A 23,328-nucleotide genomic window follows, 5' to 3' on the forward strand; every position below is an offset into this window, starting at 1 on the left:
GCTTAAGTTAACCCCCTAAAATAGTAGTTCTTACCGCACAATTTTTTTTCGTGTACGATTTGGCCAAAGTGAGTAATAGGCCTGTTCACATGACGTCTCAAATCAGCTGATCGGGAAGCACTTTGACAGTTCTTGTATGAAAATGACAGGCCCGTGTTAGCACCGGTCCTCCACCGATGTAAACAAATGCATAGACGGATCTGTCACATGAAAAGGTCTATAATTCTTGAGTTTGATGCTCACTACAAAAACATGGCTACTTAGCAGTGGGCTGGATAAATCTCTTTATTTACTCCCTGTGGCAAATTTCGAAATGATAATGTTACGTAAGTTTTCTATCCCCCCTAAGCACATCGCGATGTTTTTTTTGGGATTTTGTTTTGTTCGCATGTTCTTAACAAACACCTCGAACTCGACCCCGAATTCAATGTATTTCGTTCCTTCTGGCGCGATTGGTGTGATTTTATTGGTGCATCGTTTTGAGATTGATGCTTGCAAAGTGTGAAGCTTTTGCAAAAGAATGTGCAATCTATGAGTGGTTGTTGGTTGTTATCAGTGCCGTCACCACGCATTTAAAAAGTAGGTATGTGAGTAGAGATGTTATTACTTGAATCACTTATTAATATCACTGTTTCACAGAGTGAACAATTTGCGTCATTGTTGTTTAAGGAAAACGGTGTTTCCGTAGTTAGAATAGTTGGGAAGTCGTAAAAATGGCACAATCTTACATTTGTTGTCTAAGTGAGTCCTGCTATGAACATGCAGAAAAGCATCTCGGTGAAACAAGCATTGCGAGAAACGAAGGAATTGCAGCAATAACACAATGGATAGCAGAACACCAACCGAATTTGCAGATGCATAAAGATATACGATACTTGGTGTATTTCCTACGCACCACCAAGTTCGATGTCGAAAAGGCCAAGCAAAAGATTGTCAAGTAAGTAGACCAGTAAATTGTAAACGAACAAAGCTAAAATTGTAACCCAATGTGCAATGACCCCAGTTCAACGTTATGAACTCAGTAGTTAAGCAAAAAAAACTAGGATTGGGTCTGCTGTTTTTCAAATATTTGGGAGATACCTGGGAGGGAGAAACCGATACAAAATTTATGTACGTCATAGTGAGCCGAGATCCTGCTGTCACAAACTGTCACTGTGAGCCCAGATTTTAAAGAATGGACAAACACGAAAAAAGCGCGTAATTGATCAAAACATATTTTTGCATTTCAACAAAGTTGACAACAATCGGTTGAAAATCAATCCCTGCACACCCAAAAGCAATGCCACGATAGCACCTTTTAATTTGATCGAATATAAAGTACTGAAACACGCATCTTTTAACTCTTTTCCAATCAAAATTAAAATTAAATGCACATAAAACTATGGCCCTTTTTCCAAGTTTGTCCAGCAAGATCGCAGGTACACATCAAAAGAAAACTAGCGTTTTTTCCCAAGCCTGCCTTGATTGTCGTTGGTGAGCGGAAGTTATCTTGCAATTTGGAAAAGTGTTGTTCAATATTTCGTGTGTAGTATCGGTGCCTCCCTCCCAGGGAGATACCAAACCTATTGTCAGGGCTGGTAGCGAGTTACTTTTTGATGGCGTGGTCGCTTTAGCCTGTATTACAAGAGAGATTTGAGTTTTTTTTTTTCTTTATTTCTCTCGTTATTTCGGCCATTGGCCGGTTCATCTCGGAAAAAAACTTAAAGGAAACCAGAAGGGTGACCTTAAATTAAAACCATCTTTTAACATTTGATCACTTAGTTACTAACATCTTTTGGATACGTATTTTTCGAAACATTCACATTAATCAAAATAAAACTTGTCACACAAAGTTGGGTTTCACATTACGACGGATGGATGGATTTGGAAATGCAGTGGTGGTAGCAGGAAGCGTCGCCGGGAATCCCTCATTGAACTTCTCGTGGATTACAGCGGAGTCGCTGCGATAGATGTTGTGAGATCTTGACGTTTAGTACTACTTCGAATTATATGTTAAAATATAGACCTGCGTCTTTGATGAAACCTATCAGACAGCGAAGCACTGATGGATCGTCGGCCAGGACATTACGGATGCCTTCCGGCATGCCTTTTTGTTGACGAAGCATTTCGTATTGTGGACAAACACACAGAATGTGCTCCACAGAGGCTAGCGTGTTGCAGATTTCACAGATCTTGTGGAAGGGAACACCACCAAAGTTGTGAGATATACGAGTATGTCCCGTTCGAAGACGGGATATGATTCGCTGTTCTTTCAACGATTTGACATCAGTCCAGGGCAGTGTTGCCACAAGTACAGATTTATCTGGAAAGGTACAGATTTTTTGATAGTTTTTGGTACAGATTCTGTACGGTACAGATTACAGATTTTCACGAAAATGTACAGATTGGTACAGATTTTTGGAATTGGTAATTTTGAGACACAAAATCCAAAAGATACATGGAATTTGTAACTAATTTACACAAAACCTTAATTGAAAGATACAATTTCCATAGAATTGAATAATAATTATATAACTAGTGAAATTATTTCAATAAAAACTATGTTAAATTTCCAAATTCATTAGGATTTTAAGGATTTTTTCAATAATTTTCATTGGATGTGGTACAGATTTTGGGTACAGATATTTAGAATCTCTGGTACAGATAAAAAAGATTTTTGAGCCTTCGGTACAGATAGAAATGTGGCAACACTGGTCCAGGGATCAATGCCTTGCTTAACTTTACGTAGATGGTGACCTCTAGATAGTGTCCATTCGGTTTGCCATGCGTTGCGGATTGTAACCCCCAGCCACTTTTTGATATCAGCAAGAGGGACGGTTCTGGAATAAATTGGACCGGTACGTCCAGCACCAGCAAGTTGATCGGCGGCTTCATTACCAGGAATTCCACTGTGTCCTGGTATCCACATGAAAACGGTGCCAGGAGGAGTTTTTTTCACAATTGCTTGAATCCAGGGATGTCGAGGTGCTTCGGATTGGATTGCGGAGATAACGCTTGCGGAATCAGACAGAATGAGAATCGGTTTATCAGCAGGCGTAGTTACAGCTACGAGGATCGCGGCAGCCTCAGCAGAAAAAATGGAGCATTGAGGAGGTAGTCTAGAACTAATTCTAGAGGAATTCGCGATTAGGGACTATCTGACAAATCAATAACAATGAGAAAATAATCAATGAAATTTTCATGTGCAATTTTAAATCCCAATTGGAGAAAATATACTCCAACTTTAACCTTTTCACATTAAAACATATTTCATAAACTAAGTTTTAAAATCCTCATCAATACCACACACATTTCCTACAATTCCCCTAGCTATTTCGTACTCAAAAAATCTTTAAAGGTTTCGCCTAAAACGTACTCGAGAATGCCAGTATCGCCCAATGTTATGAGCCTGTAATCGATATTATTTACAGTGTCGCCTATTACTTTGCGCCGTGTTTACATTCTGGTTTCAATTAAGCCCGCCATGTACGCCTTGTTTATTTTTTGTTTGCAGTGTCGCCGTTTACTCTCGCCGTGTTTTGATTTCGATTTCAGATGCGCCCATCACTTTGATAAACAAAAACACAGGCGTAACCAATAAAGTGTGTGGTTTGGCATGAGGTGAAGTTTCGTCTTCTACAAATTTGCGTTTTTTGAATAGTTAAATTATCGATAGGGGAAAAGTTCAAGTGCAGTGAATAGACAATCGAGCTACAATTTCAACGCTATATTTTCTTAAATTGTGTACATTTTGTCAGTTTCGCCTGATTCGCGAATCTTTCTAGAATTGATAAGGATCCATCGGTATATCGATGCGTGTAGTTTCTGAAATCGGTCCTGAGAAGTTCCAGAACCGTAGATCTGAGGCGTATGGAGGATTCACCAGCTCGAAAATTGTTCTTTATTCTTGAGTCAGTTTTATAGTTTGGAGGAACCCAAAACCTGTCTCCATACCATAGTATTTTTGCATCCGGTTGGAGTTTTGAGCTTGCAACGCTGAGAAGGGCTCTGTCAGCCTCATCGAGGAGGAAGGTCCTCTGAGTACCAGCGGTACGTTCAGCGATCGTAGCTGCTTTTTGGCATAGGACAGCTGTGATACGATATCGAAACGGTAGAATTCCTGCTTCAACGCATGCGGCATCAGCTGGCGTCGATGGAAGCAATCCGGAAACGATTCGAATGCAATTGTTATACACCGGAGCAAGGTTATCAATTATAGATTCTCTGGCGAGGCATGTTAGCTCGAGTCCGTATGTTAAGGTGAAGGTCCATTGAGCACGTAAACATAATGTTGCCACCCACTCGAGCCACCCGCTAAACCACCCTCTCGAGCCACCCAACACGGCGAAGCACAATGTTATGTGCGTCGGCCAAAAATAAAACATCATGTTCCATGTATACCTCCACCCAGGCAACGCGAATATATCTGATGATATTATTCGATACGCGATGCGGAAGAGGGAAGCTTCCGGGGATGAATACGTGGCGAAAAGACGTATGGTTGCTAAGGGAAAAGTGACCTACGCGGCCGTCCTCCAAAGCGGAAAAGCTGGCACGAGCCAAGCCCCGCGATCAAGAGGACATGGCAACAAAGGAGAGGCCAACACCAATCCTAAGGCCAAGAAAGCCAAGAAAAAGGAGCCACGGGTTAACCGGAACCAGGCATCAGGCTGCCGGTCGCAGAGGCCAACAAAGCGAAGAACTTGGGCATACTCAAGGTAGGCTGGTCGTTTTGCCGGCTGAGCATACAACAGCCTCCTGAAGTTTGCTTCAAGTGTTTCGGGAAGGGCCATAAGTCGTGGAATTGCAATGGTCCCGACAGAAGTAAGATGTGCAGAAAATGCGGCGCTGAAGGCCATAGGGCAAGCGATTGTAAGCAAATCGCTAAGTGCCTAATATGTGTCGACAGAGCAGACAACGGACACTTAACGGGCGGACCCAAATGTCCGGGCACAAGCGGAGTATCAAAGCAGCCAAAACGGAAGTAACACAGTTAAATTTAAACCACTGTGATGCAGCCCAGCAGCTGCTTTGGCAGTCAGTCTCGGAAACCAAGACTGACGTGGTGTTATTATCGGACCCATACCGCATACCAGCCAACAACGGGAACTGGGTGGCGGATAGGTCTCAACAGCTAGCAGCTATAGGGACGACAGGACGATACCCAATCCAAGAAGTAGTCTCTAGCTCAAATGACGGTTTTGCGATAGCAAAAATCAACGGCGTGGTCTATTGCAGTTGTTACGCGCCCCCAAGGTGGTCGATTGAGGAATTTTCCCACATGGTTGACAGGATGATGGCCGAACTAGCTAATCGGCAGCCAGTAGTGATAGCTGGCGACTTTAATGCATGGGCAGTGGAGTGTGGTAGCCGCTGCACCAATCAAAGAGGCCAGCTATTGTTGGAATCCCTGGCTGGCAAATGTGGGTACAGTGAGTACCTTCCGCAGAAATGGTGCAGAATCGATCATCGACGTGACGTTTTGTAGTCCTAACCTTTTAGGTACCATGAACTGGCGCGTTGATGACGGTTATACTCATAGCGATCATCAATCGATTCGCTATAGTATAATACCAGGCGGGCAGAAGGCAGCGCGATGTAACTCGACCCAAGCCCGAGGATGGAAAACAGCGCGCTTCGACGGCGAAGTATTCACTGAAGCCCTGAGGCGCGAACGAAACACTCTGGACCTAAACGGTGAAGAGCTAGTTGCTATGATATCACGAGCGTGTGATGCTTTCATGCCGAGAAAAGCCCCTCCTAGAGAGAACAGGCCGCCAGTGTATTGGTGGTGCGAATCAATTGCAAATCTTCGAGCAATCTGCCTTCGGGCTAGACGAAGAATGCAACGCGCACGCACAGAAGCACAAAGAGAGGAACGCGGTGCAGCATTCAGAGAGGCAAAGTTGGCTCTCAAAAAGGAAATCAAGAGTCGAAAACGGGCATGCTTTGAAAGTCTATGCGAGAGTGCCAATTCTAGTCCATGGGGTGACGCCTACAGAGTGGTAATGGCTAAGACCAAAGGAGCCATAGCGCCCCAAGAGAAATCGCCCGAGTTGCTACGATCGATAATCGATGTACTCTTCCCGCACCATCCCATAAGCCCATGGCCCCCAGCGCCGTATACGGCAGATGAAGGAGAAGAAGTGGCGAGAGTGACGAACGAAGAGCTGGCAGAAGTCGTGAAATCATTCGCGTCAAACAAGGCACCGGGACCCGATGGTAACCCGAGTGTTGCCTTAAAAGCGGCAGTGAACACGGAGCCGGACATGTTCAGAACCACGATGCAACGCTGCATTGATCAAGGAATCTTCCCGGATGTATGGAAGCGACAGAAATTGGTGCTACTACCAAAGGCGGGGAAACCACCAGGTGACCCGTCGGCGTATAGACCTATCTGTCTACTAGATACGACGGGCAAGTTATTGGAGAGGTTGATTCTCAACAGACTAGTACCGTATACGGAGAGTGCGGACGGCCTGTCCAACAACCAGTTTGGATTCAGAAAAGGTAAATCTACTCTGGACGCCATCCAGTCGGTCGTTCAAACAGCTGAGGTGGCAATCGAGCATAAAAGGAGCGGCATCCGTTACTGCGCGGTTGTCACTCTGGATGTGAAGAATGCGTTCAACAGCGCAAGCTGGGAAGCAATAGCACACGCGCTTCACCGCCTCAAGGTACCGGTGCAGTTGTGTAAGCTTCTAGAAAGCTATTTTGATGGTAGGATTCTACTGTATGACACAGAGGAGGGGCAGAAAAGCGTTCAAATTACCGCGGGAGTACCTCAAGGTTCAATCCTGGGCCCGCTGTTATGGAATGCGATGTACGATGACGTACTGAGGCTGCCCCTTCCGACGGGTGTTAAGATTGTTGGCTTCGCCGACGATATCACCCTAGTGGTCTATGGTGAATCGATGGAGGAAGTAGAGTTGACAGCAGCGCACTCTATTTCCCTGGTTGAAGAATGGATGAAGTCTAGGAAACTAGGACTGGCCCGTCACAAGACTGAGGTGGTGGTGGTCAACAACCGCAAGTCCGAGCAACGGGCGCTTATCTCGGTAGGTGATTGCACCATAGAGTCCAAGCGATCCCTTAGGCATCTTGGGGTAATGATCGATGACAAGCTGAGCTTCGCTAGCCACGTTGAATATGCCTGTAAAAGGGCATCTACGGCTATAGCGGCGCTTTCGAGGATGATGTCTAACAGCTCTGCTGTAATTGCCAGCAAACGCAAGCTGCTGGCAAGCGTGGCGCTATCCATACTAAGGTATGGAGGACCAATCTGGTCAAAAGCGCTTAGAACGAACAGAAACCTAAAGCGGTTGGAAAGCACGTACAGGATAATGTGCTTAAGAGTAGCAAGTGCATACCGGACGGTATCTAAAGAGGCCGTGTGCATCATAGCCGGGATGACGCCCATCGGGCTCATCATCAAGGAAGATGTTCAATGCTTCAACCAAAGGGGTACCAGAGGAGTCCGCGACACGTGTAAAGAGGAAACGCTCAGAAGCTGGCAGCAGGAATGGGATAACTCCACTAAGGGTAGATGGACCCATCGACTAATACCAAATGTGTCAGATTGGTATGGTAGAAGCCATGGGGAAGTGAATTTCCACCTGACGCAGTTTCTGTCAGGACATGGTTGCTATAGACAGTACCTGCATAGGTTCGGGCACTCAGAATCTCCTGCGTGCCCCAATTGTGCTGGTGTAGAGGAAACAGCGGAGCATGTCGTGTTCGATTGCCCCCGTTTCATTGTTGTGAGAGGTCGCATGCTCACTACATGCGGAGGGGACACGTCCCCCGACAATATTATAGAGAGAATGTGTGCGGATGCCGAGTGCTGGAATGCAGTAACTACGGCTGTCACTCACATTATGTTAGAATTGCAGCGTCTATGGCGCGCCGACCAAGAGTTGGCTGCAGAGGATTAGCCCTGCCGAGGCTGGTCCCTTGTAACATTGTTTAAGTCGGCTAGGAGAAGCAGTTTGCCTAGGCTACTTCTGCTACACGTGTTGTGCTATATGCACTGGTCCCTTCCCGAAGAAATACCGTAAGGTGGTTCCGGGGAGATGAGGGTCTGAGTCCAAGGGTCATGTCGATGCACTGTTCACCACTTGAGCAATTCTAAATGAATTGCTCATGCACAGTGCATAGGCTGGTTTTAGCGGGTCGTCGTTGGTGCGTCATCCCCGCATTCCCTGAGTTATCTTCTCAGGGGATCTGTTTGCAGATTTCCCCCTTGTAAAAAACAAAACAAAAAAAAAAACCCACAGCATTATTTAGGCAGTATTACTTGCACACGTTTCATACAAAGGTCTTATTGTCGATATGAATTCATCAACAACTACATAAAAGCTCAAAATCACAATTTATTTCATTTAGTAGTGAAATCATGTTTTTTGACCAAAATAATAAGCATTTTTCACACCATGCGTGTGTTGTTTACTTATTTTGGCAGTTTTCTCCTCTCTTCTCTCGCTTCTCACGGAGGGAGAAAGTTGCCATCAGTATGCATTTGAATTCTACAGTCATTTGTACTGTATAATATCTAATATTTATTTTTGCTGTTAAATTGCGCCGTACATTGTTTTTCTCACGCATAAAAATGTTTTGCAACACTTGTGACATTGTACACCTTTTGAGTGTTATGAAATTGTAAAAAACGTGGTTGTAGCAAGTGTATGAATATCCAAACAATTTTAATTCCAAACATAGAAACTGACATCACTTCCATCAGTGAGAGCTACGCATCCTATTCATAAACAATGTTGGCGCAGTGATTTCGCGATCCGGTGTTATTTTTCGAGCACAAATCTAGAAACATTCGCGAATCAGGCGAAACTGACAACATGTACACAATTTAAGAAAATATAGCGTTGAAATTGTAGCTCGATTGTCTATTCACTGCACTTGAACTTTTCCCCTATCGATAATTTAACTATTCAAAAAAACGCAAATTTGTAGAAGACGAAACTTCACCTCATGCCAAACCACACACTTTATTGGTTACGCCTGTGTTTTTGTTTATCAAAGTGATGGGCGCATCTGAAATCGAAATCAAAACACAGCGAGAGTAAACGGCGACACTGCAAACAAAAAATAAACAAGGCGTACATGGCGGGCTTAATTGAAACCAGAATGTAAACACGGCGCAAAGTAATAGGCGACACTGAAAATAATATCGCTTACAGGCTCATAACATTGGGCGATACTGGCATTCTCGAGTACGTTTTAGGCGAAACCTTTAAAGTTTTTTTGAGTACGAAATAGCTAGGGGAATTGTAGGAGATGTGTGTGGTATTGATGAGGATTTTAAAACTTAGTTTATGAAATATGTTTTAATGGGAAAAGGTTGAAGTTTGAGTATATTTTCTCCAATTGGGATTTAAAATTGCACATGAAAATTTCATTGATTATTTTCTCATTGTTATTGATTTGTCAGATAGGCCCTAATCGCGAATTCCTCTAGAAATCAATTAATTTAAGCATTTTATTGCTCCCAGGAGCACGGCGCGAGAAAAATTAAACTGTTTCAAGCATCGCATCAGATTTTTGAGTGGCTACGGTGAGTAGAAATACCATTAAAAGTGAATTTTAGAACGGGCACCGAAAAGCCAGCAAATAACATCACGGTGCGTGAAGAAGAAGTGATTCGGTAGTGAATAGTATTTTACAACACAAATCACAGCAGTAACTACGAGTTTGCATTCAAAAACTGATAAATTGTGAATAACACAATATGGAATGCTTCCAGTTAAGAAACCACCCCTCTACGATAAGGTTAGTAACTCCAAATAATCATTTTTTGTGATCGCTCTCCAAAACACTGTGAGAAGTGTGGGAGGAGGGAGCGGAAAGTGAAGGGGGAAGTAAGGTGTCATATTAGAGACCATTTTGGTACTCAAGGAGATATGTCCTTAAACGACTTTCGACGACGGCATTTGCAACCCGAAGAAGGGTGTTTCTATTATTACAGCGGTGAGGATTGGAGATCGTCCTAATCAGGTTGAGTCGGCTTTGGCAGTTGGCTTTGACGTTGTCAATATGGGGTTTAAAGGAAAGCTTTCGGTCAACTATGACACCAAGTATTTTTACTGTTTTTTTGAGCGGGATATCCTGGTCATTTATCGTAATGGGATTGCCAGTTATGCGATGACCAGACGGACATACATGACATCTGACGCTTTTGGGTGCCGAAAGATCGTAACCATTGGTTGCGGCCCATTTGGCGATTCTATTCACAGCGGCTTGTGTTTTTCTTACTGTTGCAGCCAATGTAGAACCAGAAACTAGTAGGACGATATCGTCAGCGTACACAAATATGTGAATGTTCACTGGCAAATCATCGAATACGCCATCCATAGCTACGAGGAACAGAGTGACGGCCATTACAGACCCCTGAGGGACGCCAGTTTCTTCAGGGAAGGTTTTTGATTGAATGTTACCGATTGCTACGCGAAAAGTGCGGTTGGACTAGAAACCTTGAATAAAATGTAGAATATGGCCAGTCAGCCCCCAGTTGGCCAGCTTTTCCAAGATTGCCGTGGTCCACGTTCTGTTGAAGGCTTTAGAAATGTCAAGCGACACAATCTCGGTGTGATGTCCTTTGGAAAAGGCATCATGAAGGGCATCTCCAAGAGCAGCAAAATACGTGTTGGTCCCATAACCCAACTTGAAGGCGTGCTGCCTGTGACATTAGGGCTTAACTGACGAATTAATTATAATGAGAATACAACGAATGAAATTTGGGAGGACAGTTTTGAATGCCAATTGGGGAACATTGTCCTCAAACCTAATTTTTTTAATAAAATAAAGTGCCACGAGTACCAACGCACGATCTATCTAACACTAGTCGATTTCCTCAGAATGAAAACCTATCGATGTTTGTTTGACGCTATTCTGTTTATGTTTACTTTCTCACAGCAAGCAAAGAGATTTTGCCAACATTTCACCACTACGCAGGCAATTGGATTTGTCTATAAAGTGTGTTGTTTGGCATGAAGTGAAAATTCGTCTAACAAATTTCGGGTTTTCAAATAGTTAAACTATCGATAAGGAAAAAAAAATGCGAGGAATTGGTGATCTAACGCAAAGCTGAATGCCTAAATGGCGCTTTTCTAGAATAGGGATTAATGCTTCTTAATCAAAATTTCTAGTGATAATTTTGGTAGAAAAATCACCACAATCATTTATCTGACAAGATTTTGCAATTTAAGGCACAGCATGTACTTTGTCTTGGTCGCATTCACCACCAGTCCAACTTTTGCTGCCTCGCGTTTCAGGCGGGTGTACAGGTCTGCAACCTTTTCAAATGTTCGGCCGACAATGTCCATATCATCCGCGAAGCAAACAAATTGACAGGATCTCGTAAAAATCGTATCCCAGCTGTTATGCCCGGCTCTCCTCGTAACACCTTCTAGCGCAATATTGAACAACAGGCACGAGAGTCCATCACCTTGGCGTAGTCCCCGGTGTCGTATCCAGTTGACCAATTCTCCGGATCTACCTTCCGCCGAAACTGAATCCTCTAAATGTTAAACATCACACTTTGCAAAACACGTTTGACCGTCCTAACATTAGCCAACAGAATCCTCTACCAGCGGCCTCGAACCAGGCTCGTTTCCGATCAACGGCTCGTGTTACTCTTCGTATTTCCCGATTCGTGTCATCTCGTAGCGAGGTAATCTCAGCTCGTGCATTTCTCGGCCGCACTTCCGACGTTCGTTCTCTATCCGAATCGAAGGATATTCACAGGTATATCTTCTATCGAATTCCTCTTTAGTGTGAAACATTTCAGTCGCCCTTTTTCTCGAACGTGCACTCGATGGTGGCATCCATACACTCAAAATAATCTAAACGTCATTACTACGTGAAAAATCACGTAGGTTCATGATAATGAACCATCCTCTGACTTTACCTGACTAAGGTAACAGTTATGGGTTCATAAATAAACGTGCTATGTTGCTTTGATAATTTTCACTGCGTCAACCTATCGACCTTACGTGAAATCTACGTACATGTTTGAGTTCATTCCGTACCTGTTCATTCTTCGATTCATTTTGTGTTGTGATCAATTGTTAAGATGGCGTCAGTTGAAAATAAACAAAGATTTGGTGGACTCTCCATTAATTTGATTAATTGCAAGGTATATTTAAATGCTGTAGTTGTAGGCTTAAATTGATTTGAAGTTTACTTCTCAATAGATTATCTGGCCATTTCATTGTTAGCAATATGGGTCAGATTGGTACGTGGTACTGGAAGAGCTGGTGGCGGTCAAACATGGTTTTCCCGTTTTTGAAATTTAAGAGTGAGTATACTTTTTTTGTAATACTTTCAAATATAACTATCTTTGTTTTCGACATTCTTTTTCTGAAACAGAAACGTTGCCTGTAACTATGTGCCAAGCATTTTCGAAAAAAACGAGCCGGAAACACACATCAAAACCAGACTATCTTGTTACCAGATTTTCCGATACTGTGGCATTGTGTGAAATACCTTATTTTTGTCAAAACCGATGGTTCAATAAACGAAAGTAAGAATTTATGTTTAACTCCTTTTTGTTTTAATAATGCCATTCAAAAAGAACAATGCGAAAGCAGCATTCCACCTATACAAAACATTAGTACAGTCTACCGGGAGCATACTTTAGGTTCTATCCAACTACTTGGTAAAATATATGAAAAAATCACGTAGCTGTTATGAGTGTCTCCGATGGAATGATACAAGTTCATTTGTTCATTGGTTCATTCTTCGTTACTTACGATTCCCGTAAGAGCTACGTGAAAAGTGCGATGGAAAAAAACCACGTATGTTTCCACGTAACAATGACGTTTGGATTATTTTGAGTGTACCTTTACCGTACACAATGCTTCGTCGTCAATTACACTGAACGAAATCTTCCGCCATGAATTGAATGATTTTTGCCTCATCCGAGCCCCATACCTATTTTCCTACACAAACAAGATGATTTTCATTATCGTCGGAATCATCTGTTTACAAATGACACCGAATGAAAATCATCCACTTTTGAAACGATTTTAAGCCTTCAATAAAACGTACGAAATTGAATGATTATCATACCTCAATGTAAACATCCCTCATTACATGCTTGTTCGTAATTTGAAAGGATTAATAACTCATTGTTGGTGGTTTCGCGTAGCTCACCATTTATTCACAAGGCAATTACAATATAAAAACAATCACAACAACTAACATTTAAACAAATGCCCAAGCTGCGCGTAACATACAGTATTGGACAAAACATTTGCAACTTTTTCGATTTTCCATACAAAATGACCAACTTTGATAAACTATATCTCGGTTATTTATGGACCGATTTGAATGAAATTTTCACAGAATATCAGACATAACTTGAATTTTAACATATATTTTTGAGTGATTTTTCCTATCACAAGTTGGAAAGCAGTAACGGTTTGACTAAAGTGAATTTTTTGACGATTTTTTATAATTGTTATAACTAAACATAGTGAAGGAATAGCTTCATGGTATCTTCAGCAAAGTTGTAGATTTTGACGAGATGAATAAGTTTGCTGAAGACAGTTTTTGTGTAGGGCTATCAGATTTTGAGATAAAAAGTTTTGAATTTTTCGTCGAAAATTACACTTCAATCAAACCGTTATTACTTATAAACTCGTGATTGGAAAAATTATTCAAAAATATATGTTAAAATTCAAGTTATATCTGATGTTCTGTGAAAGTATCATTCAAATCGGTCCATAAATAACTGAGATCTAGCTTACCAAAGTTGGTCATTTTGTATGGAAAATCGAAAATGTTGCAAATGTTTTGTCCAATACTGTAGCTGATTGAAGCGAACATGATGTCTAAATATCGCCTCTGATGCGCACATACACGATGACTCGTGCGTTGAATGGTGATTGATCCTTCTGATAATAATAAATGAAACTACAGTTGATAATTCCTCTGCATAATTCCATCATAAAATGCGAAATTACCTGTAAAATCCACGAAGAAACTCCGCTCCATGCTGCTGCCACCATGTTTATAACAACATTGACAAGGATGATTTCAAGTTTAGCATCATTAACTTCTCATATGAGTTTTTGGACTACAATTGAATGATTTTTGGTTTGGGACATCGAAGAAAAGAAAATCCGTTAGAAGCTGCATGTTATTCATTCGTATTGGCATAATTCAATTATCTACTTTTAATCATACGAATGTATACTGAAAGCCATCAACATATTGGATGATTTTAATTTGATTGTCGGTGAATGGTCATATTCTTGAATAATCATTTAAAATGAGGTATATAAGGATTTGTAGCCATGTGAATTACAAATCATTCATTTCATGGCGGGAGATTTCGTTCAGTGTACCGAAGCCGAACCTTCGGACAAATTCGTGTGTATGACTGTTCGCTCTTAACTCTTCATAGTTCATCCGTGTCTACCCGAACAAAACTCAATCCCTTACATTACATGAACAAATAGGAGTGTTATAAAACACGTTTACAATTTTTCATTCTTGTTTCACTATTATGATTTTCTAATTTACCACGAAACCTATATCTACTACACCCGGCGGGATCCAAACGAACTGAAACCTTCACTCAAGTTTGCCCACCTTCCTTCATCGATCTTATCTGTCTCGTGAGCATCCCGTCCATGATATTACATAGCTCTACGTGGTCGATACTATCGTAAGCCGCCTTGAAATCGATGAAAAGGTGATGCATTGGGACCTGGTATTCACGACATTTTTGGAGGATTTGCCGTATAGTAAAGATCTGGTCCGTTGTCGATCGGCCGTCAACGAAGCCGGCTTGATAACTTCCCACGAACTCGTTTACTACAGGTGACAGACGACGGAAGATGATCTGGGATAATACTTTGTAGGCCGCATTTAGAATGATGATCGCTCGGAAGTTCTCACAATCTAACTTGTCGCCTTTCTTGTAGATGGGGCATATTACCCCTTCCTTCCACTCCTTCGGTAGCTGTTCTGTTTCCCAGATTGTGCCTATCAGCCGATGCAGATAAATGGCCAGTTTCTCCGGGTCCATCTATATGAATTCAGCTCCGAAACCATCCTGGGTTGATACTGGCATGAAGTTGATTTCTTTCCAGGTGCTCTTGTAATAAATGTCAATTTTTCACAGTGTTCCCCGCAACATATGATAGATATGAGACATTTATCTTCTATTATCGAAAAATAACTTTTCAAGGCGCATCCTTATTATTTTATCCTCTATGAAATACGTCAGATTGATCAAACGATCCTAAGTAGCATGGTGCACATCAACGCTGCAAAATATTAAAAAATCTTCAATGAAGACTGGAATATGGGTTTGAACATGATGTAGCCAACGTGAACACGATGATGGCTTTGCCAGTGCTTTTCACAGGGTGACCAGTGAACTGGAAAATCGGGAAAACCGGAAAATATCCGGGAATTTCACACCACCCGGAGAAAGCCGTGAAATATACGGGACTTTGCCATGGGAGAACTGGGAAAAATTGTTCGTTTTGTACTTGTATGTACTACGTTTTGTAGCTATGCAAAAAAAGTTTTCAGTTCAAAATTTCAAAAACCGTTAAAAAAAAGTAACACCATTTTTCGACGTTTCATGCAAAAATAAGGTTTTGGCGGAAAAAAATGTATGGAAACGGCCGTGTAAAAAAAATCCGTGCAAAAACAGAATCGGGTGTATATTGATTATTTCGAACTTAATAAATGTATTTTACAGGTACTGCAAAATCAGATCAACACGCATAGAGTGGTTTCAAAACAGGGATCCATTTTTGCCGGAAATACAGGAGCTACTCGATATTGGCGTCTTTTTACCGTTGAAACAAAAAGATATTCATAATCGCCAGGTTGTGATCATACGGACAGCTGCGCACAATCCAAAATACCATTCGCAGGACAATGTGTTCAAAGTGGACAAAATGATTCTAGACCTTCTGCTCCATCTGGATGAAACGATTTCCATTTATGGAATAGTAGCAGTTTTCGACATGAAAAACGTAACCTTGAACCATGCGTTACAATTGCCGCCATCTCTAGTGAAACGGTAAGTTACCGGGTGGATTCTGCTTATTATTTAAAAAAAAATGCAATGTTAGACATGTTTATATCGAAGTCACAGAGAATAGACAAAGTACAATCTCTAACGTGTGTGAAAAATTATCGGTAATTTAGAATGGTAACACAAATATAGCACACTCGAACCTTAACCAATTGTTAACAAAAGACGAAACACTGATGAAATTATCATTCATTTCACTTTCTTTATGTTTCAAACTTTTAAGCGGGGCGTGGTAGCAAATTTTAAAATATTTGTATAAAAGCGATAAAAAACATTAGAGGACCAATTCTCGCTGAAACCATCGGTACACATCGCCGCCATCGGTACACATCGTCAGAATTCATTTTTTTTTTTGTCACTGATCGCTAGTATATGCTAAAACTAAAAAGTGGAAAGGAACAACCGTGTCTCATTTCACGCGAAGAAATACCCAAGATTTATCAAAAAATGGGCTTTTTTACAAACTGTTTAGGCTGTGAACCGTTTCACCTATTCGTTTAACTTTTAGTTAAAATTTGACATATCGATAGTTATTTCCCCTCCGGTTAGAAATAACCCTGCTCTGGAGTATGGTTAAACTTGACAGTTCGAAGGTTATTTTCTGCTCCCGTGAATTAAGCATAAGCATAAGCATAAGCATTGATGACCGTACAATTCGTAGTTGCTACTCCGTGATTGACCAGAATAATCGAAGTTGCACAAGGAACCAACAGATGTAGCTTGGGAGTAGCTTTCCATCTTCAATGTACACTTTCGAGAACTCCAGACATTGAAAAGTCAATAACGGCGCCGGCCACGTCCTTACGGTCATCGGGGGAAGGGAAGGAATGTTAGTGTGACATCCATTGTTACTAGAAACCGAGATCACCTCTGCATCTCCATGGTTGTCATGGGAAGGAGTTGTGTTAGTGGGAAGGGATCATAGCTGCATGATCAGGATTCACCTTGGTAAGTAATGCGATTCATGCAACCTCAGTTCAAAAAATCACCTATCAGTACTCTAAAGACGTGAACATACGATAAGTCGACACTTTTAGCGTCGAACCATTCAAAGTTTTTTTTTTAAATGATAAAAATCTGGTAAAGGGAAAGGTGTGTGCTTGTAATGTTAATGTACAAGAGTCTATGTCGACACTTAAAGTGACGAACTGTTCATATTTTTTTAAGTCAATTCATTTAAGAAACATTCCCACCGTTGTCATAATATATAGATGTTCCATAATATGTTTTACACTTAAAATAAAAGCATGAAACGAGCTCACCAAATTGCTCATCATCCATCCTTGATTGAGGAGCTGTAGCTAGTTTGATCAGCATGCTTGGTTCACAAAACGAAAATATCACTCCGGCGACACGAGAACCTAAACTCGATTGCACTCAGAACGCGTGCAAATTAAAACAAGAAAAAAAAACTCCGGCGACGACGCAAAAAAACACGATTTAGTGAAGATGAAACAAAGCCAAAACCCTAACCCCCGAAACACGAATCTAGAGATCCAGACAGCCTTTCAAGTAGAAAACATTATCGATTTGTCACCACCAGCGAGCGAGCATTCGATCAAGCCCTCAGTCTGATCTGCTCTCCAGCTCTCCAGACCCGTGTACCCGAAAATTTGAGGTCCGGCCACGAAGCATTTTCACCTTCTGCTTGGGCTTTAACGAAACACTGCCCAGCAGAATAACCGTTTCATTTTCGCTATAGACACTTTTGTCCACAAACTGCACCAGCCGTTTTACTGCATTCACCATCCGAATCTAGTAATTTTCGGAGACGATAAAAACGTGACAGATAAATTTTCAACACATCCGTTCGCGCGCGCTGCCTACTGCGATCCTCAGTTATTTTCTGCTCCCGTGAATTTGAGAATAACTAACCATCATTTTGTTCTGAAATAACTACTCGACTGTCAAAGCTCAAATTGGTCGACCGCGAAGTTCAATATAACCATTTGAGGGGAAAATAACTATCGATATGTCAAATTTTAACTAATAGTTAAACGAATTGGTGAAACGGTTCACAGCCTTAATTAGCTGGTGTACGAGGTGTCCACCAACCGAAAAAAACCGAAAGGACCACCCTTTAGTTTTAGCATATACTAGCGATCAGTGACATAAAATTGGAATTCTAACGATGTGTGCCGATGGCGGCCTGGTTTCAGCGGGAATTGCTCAGAGAAGTAGTCACAGAGAAAAACGTCCATGCTAGAACAAACATCTCTGCAAATGATGGGTAAAGATTCAAACTAAAACATCTACGTTGGAATCCCTAGCGCTCACACACAGCGAGTTGGGTCAATCAGTGATGAACATGAGTATTCAAAAGTTGGTATATAATAATCACAGGGCTATCGTGATCGGTTTTTTAAAAAAAGATTTAATCACTGTTACATTTACTTTATCGACAATTATTCACTTTTACACAATTAATTAACACAATTCGACTATCTTCACATAATAACCACTGATGACTGCCTGATCGGAATCCTATCGGCCCTATTTAATAGCTTAATCTGCTGAATCTGCAAGTAGCCTAAAATGTTGACCAACCGATGATGCGTCGTCGTCGTCACTCGTCGTTGTTGCTAGGTGCGCAAGGTGCTTACAATGCATCCGGTCGCATGTTGTGCATTGGGGTTAGCTGCCGGTACTGGTGGAGTGTCCACGGTAACTCCTCGGGGGGGTAGAGAAAGGTCGTCCTCGAGCTTTTGGTTAATTCTTCCAGGGTTTTTGATTTTGATGATAAGTTTTCTTCTACGGAGACAAACGTATAAAAATATTCCAATTATTGTTAATGTTGTAGTCGAGAGTCCTCCGGTAAGGGTGATGATCCATGATTTATGTTGACTTTGTTCCAGTTTCATCAGCTCCATGTGCTCTCTGTTGAATTCTGTTGAATTTTTGAGTGTTGAAATATTGTAATGCTCTGTAAAGCTCCAATTGATTTTTAAGTTCGGAAAAGCTCCTTGGAAATCGTACGTTATATTGTCGATCACTTCTTCTGGTGCATATACTTTGTTATTTATAACTACCGTACAATTATGGAATGTAATTAAGTAGTTACCTGTTAGTGATCGATTATGTGGGCCACAGTTCGATCCAATATAGGATTGTTTGCTATTGTTGATTAAGATTTTATTTCCTGACACCTGTTTAACAGTGATGTCATGATTTTCTATGGTTTTACAATGACTTACCACACCTTTGAGTATCGCGTGGATGCAATCGTCATTCATTGTGCTTAAGTCTGATTCCTTTTGGATGGTTCTCTCTGGGTAGTGTGTTAGAAACCAGCTGTTCTGCATTTTTATCACGTATTTTGGTGCTTCTGGGATGATGTAGTTATTCGTAGTCAAAGAAATAATTTCGATGACTTCCGCATTTTGGTCGTAGAGTTTTGGAATCTGTAGGATATAGAGCAAACAATCTTCTCTGATGGCAACTTTTGGTGTAGCATACTCGAGTGCTTCTTCGGGAAACCGTACGTTTATTCCCTGTTCGACGAGAAGCGATTCGACTAATGTTATTTCCTTGAGCGTTAGTAATTTGTTGTTAGGGAGCATTATTTTGGTACGCAAAACGGTATCTTGGATTTCCTCGATAATATGATTCATGCTGTCTATGTACAGTATGAGTGTTAGAGCATCATATTCTTTAAGAATTATTCTGTTCTCCATGTTGTGTTTGTTTATAAGTTCGTTTATAACGCTTGTCATTCCGCTTATCCGTTTCGTTATCATCTCGTTTACGATTACCTGGTTATTGTTTTGCGTTATAAGTTGGTTGATAGTGCTGTTTATGATCCTGAGATCGTCTGCGTCAGGGGTTCCGGCTAGCCACTTCCAGGCTTTTCCAATGGTGTCCCAACGTCGTACTCTCCTATGATGGATTGGTTTCAGCTGTCGAAGATTGTTGATCAACATTCGGCTTTTCTGAATCGTTAATTGAGAAATCTGTAAAGATTGATCTAACTGACTGGCTAATTTAGCTATACGTATAACTTCTGTTTCGATAGATGTAAGATTGATTGGATGTACTATTTTTATAAAAGATTTTTGAATTCTACTGTCTTTGAATTTCAATAATAAAAGTGGTTCATTATAAAGGTTTCTAATGTTTAACGATTGTGGGTGAACGATTGAAATTACACATAGCAGAAGTAGTACAAATTGCGTAATATTCATAGTTGCTTTTTAAGTTGGTTAAGTTTAATATTAGATTTGGATAAATCAAATGTATAGGTTTACAGTATGCTGTGTTTCATCCGTTAAATCAAATATGCTTTGTCTGAAAATATGAAATTTGTGATATTATACGGCAAGTTTTGGCTTCCTGGCTGGTTATGTATGTCGTCAAGGTATGAAAGGTTCTTCCCAATGGTTGGTTAATTCTATAAATGAATTGATCTTTTAGTTTTGATTGTTGAAAATGTACGTGATATTCACAACGATGTCTGTCCGGGTTGCATAAGTTTAAAATAAAAGTGGGTTCTCTGAAATGAAAAGTAGAGTATTGATTAATAAAGAACAAATATTATGGTTTCCTAATTCTTTTAATCTTGTTTTTATTCCGCTTCGTATTTCTAGGAATTTTAATAGTTTTTTCTTTATTTTCCAAGCATTTCGTCGTGTTGAATCTAGGATCCATTTTTTTTTTCCTAGTACCACGTTTAACAAATATAGTCTGTCCCTCTTCTATTACTGGGGGGTCTTCTTTCTCGTCATTGTAACGTTCCATTTTTTGTTGGGCTTTCTGTAAGTTTTCTGTTACTTTTCTGAAAATTCTGTTTGCGTTATTATCGATCTCCGCAGGACTTGTTGCATCTGTTCTGTTAAATATTATTTCATTTGGGGTGAATCCCGTAGCGGAGTGTACTGTGTTGTTGTACAATGCTACTATAATTCCCATAATTTGTTCAGAAGACATGTTCGGAAATTTGTGTTTGTTTGTGTTGTAAAGCTCAATTAAAGTACAATGCGTTTTTTCGATTTGCCCGTTGGACTGGGATGATGATGCAAAATCCATTTGAGTTCCTAAATTTGCAAGGTAATCTGCCATCTGTATATTTGTAAATGCGGCTTCATGGTCGCACACTATGGATCTTGGTATTGCAAAGTTTGAAAAATATTGATTAAGGGCATTTTGGATATCAATAGTGTTTCTTGTTTCAATTTTAATAGCCTGCAGATGTTTTGGAAATGCGCAAATTATAGTCAAATAGTTAACTTTGTCCATTCCAAAAATATCGATGTGTATTCTATGAAAGGGTGCTGTTTCAATGGGTCTTGGTGAAATTTTTATGTTATATGGTTTTCTATCATACTTGTGCCCGGAACATATTTGACAAGCATTGTTAAACTGTCTTATCTTTTTGACCATTTCAGGGAAAAAGTAGGATCTTTTTATCTGTTGTTCGACTTCTTGGATTCCTCTATGGGCTCTATCATGTTCCTGCCTAATGATATTATCTTGACGTTCTTCGCTGATTATGTCTTCTACCATGTTTTGGGTAATAACAAGGTGTGCATGCGAGAAGTGGTTTCTATAGGACACTTGGATCATGTTCAGTAAACTTTCTGGCGCGTGAATAGCCGTCTGTCTACCATTCCAATATCTTTTAAGATAATCAGTAATTTTATCTGCTGTGAAATTACTGTCACAAATTGTTGTTCTAAAAATTATTTGGTTTCGGTAGTTATTAATGGGTCTTTCCGTGAAATGAATAAAAAATTCTTCTGAACTTGATGCAGAATGAACTGTTTCGATGTCTGAAGGATCAGATATTTCGTTGACATTAGTTTCGACTTTCCTGCTAAGCGCATCAGCCACTACATTTGTTTTGCCCGTCTTGTAAATTACTGTATAATAGGGTGCCAATGGAATGTATGGGAAAAATTTTGCCATCGAATTTCAAAAAAAGGTAGGGCTCAAAAGTTTTGTCTCCTCGAAAAAAGTCCCCATGCAAAATTTGAGCTCAATCGGACTTCATTAAGTGGACCCCCAAAGCGGTCAAAGTTTGGCTTTTTTGACCCATGAAAAATCTCCAAAGGGGGGGGTACATGAAATTTCCGAAATCGAATTTTTTTTTTATGCCAGATGTCTTAGAAATGCATGAAACGTCGAGATCTGGTGTTATTTGGAAAAATTTTTTTTTGAAAAAATCGACCTTTTGGGACTTAGTAAATTTTTGAGTTGGGGGAGAGAATTGAATTTGAAATGAACGATTTGAATTCAATTGCTAAGAAATTCAAGGCAATAGTATTGAAACATATCCTATATGATTGTTGGCCACTGAAATCATATGATATGTGATATTTCATTAGGGTGGTTCATTTACTTTCCATTAGGGTGGTCCTTTTTGTTAAAAAATAAAAATAAAATAAAAAATAGAATTTTAATTGAATATTGAAGACAATAGTATTGGAACATCTCTCACATTATCGTCAGCCATTTTCTACATTTAATATGTGGTATTTTATTAGGGTGGTTCACTTATTTTCCATTACGGTGGGCCTTTCTGTCGAAAAATCATAATTTGAATGGGATATTAAAAACAATAGTATTTTATCACCTCATTCATCATCGTAGGCCATTTCCTTCATTAGATTCGTAATATTTCATTGGGAAGGCTCACTTATATTCAATTACGGTGATTCTTTAAAAAAAATTGAGTATTTGAATGGAATAGTAAATACAAGAGTAATTAAACATCTCCTATGTCATCGTAGGCCACTGTTAATGTATAATATGTGATATTTCATTGGGGCTATTGTCCTCAGTTTTGCATAAGGGTGATCATTTAATTTGTAAAATATTCTCAATAGATCTAACAAATCAACTTTGTTTGTATAGTTTTGAATCATGATTCTTCATTGGCATGCAACTCTTCGTTAAGCTATTTTCATTAAGGGTTTCTTTTGAATAGTTAAAATAAAACGTTCCAATCATCAGTGAATTCAGTGAAGCACAATTCTAACTGCCATATTCAAAATACAGATAAAAAAGGAATGAAATAATTTTTGACGTATACAAATTATGACAATAGCTTGATGAGCGACGATGAAGGGCAACAAAAGTGTTTAGTTTATATTTTCAAAAGAGATTCTCAGCCTTGGGCTCCTTCATTCCCGAAACAAAAGTACGTTGCCTTCTGCTTGCTATAGTACACGCGATTCGGTTGTGACAACGTAGGTAATTCAAGTTTTGACAATCAGTTCTCGTTTATTCTTCAAAGATGTAACAAAGTTCCTTCAAGAAATTTCGTCGGAATTTCATAT

At 40.3% G+C, this 23,328-nt stretch overlaps 1 protein-coding gene across 2 annotated transcripts in view; it reads left to right on the forward strand.

Annotated features, from left to right (window-relative positions):
* Window positions 1-395: 395 nt before the first annotated feature.
* LOC5572776 (retinol-binding protein pinta) overlaps window positions 396-23,328 on the forward strand; it is a 33,851-nt gene continuing 10,918 nt past the window's right edge. The window contains exons 1-3 of one of the 2 annotated variants that reach the window (XM_001654125.2): window positions 396-583; window positions 640-937; window positions 15,713-16,039. In XM_001654125.2, coding sequence (XP_001654175.2) covers window positions 714-937; window positions 15,713-16,039 — 551 coding nt within the window. In that variant the 5' untranslated portion in view covers window positions 396-583; window positions 640-713. The remainder of the gene's footprint in view (window positions 584-639; window positions 938-15,712; window positions 16,040-23,328) is intronic. The other variant, XM_021852422.1, reaches the window with a different exon arrangement.

This window comes from Aedes aegypti, chromosome 1 (genome assembly GCF_002204515.2).
Source record: "Aedes aegypti strain LVP_AGWG chromosome 1, AaegL5.0 Primary Assembly, whole genome shotgun sequence".
NCBI classification, from domain to species: Eukaryota; Metazoa; Arthropoda; class Insecta; order Diptera; family Culicidae; genus Aedes; species Aedes aegypti.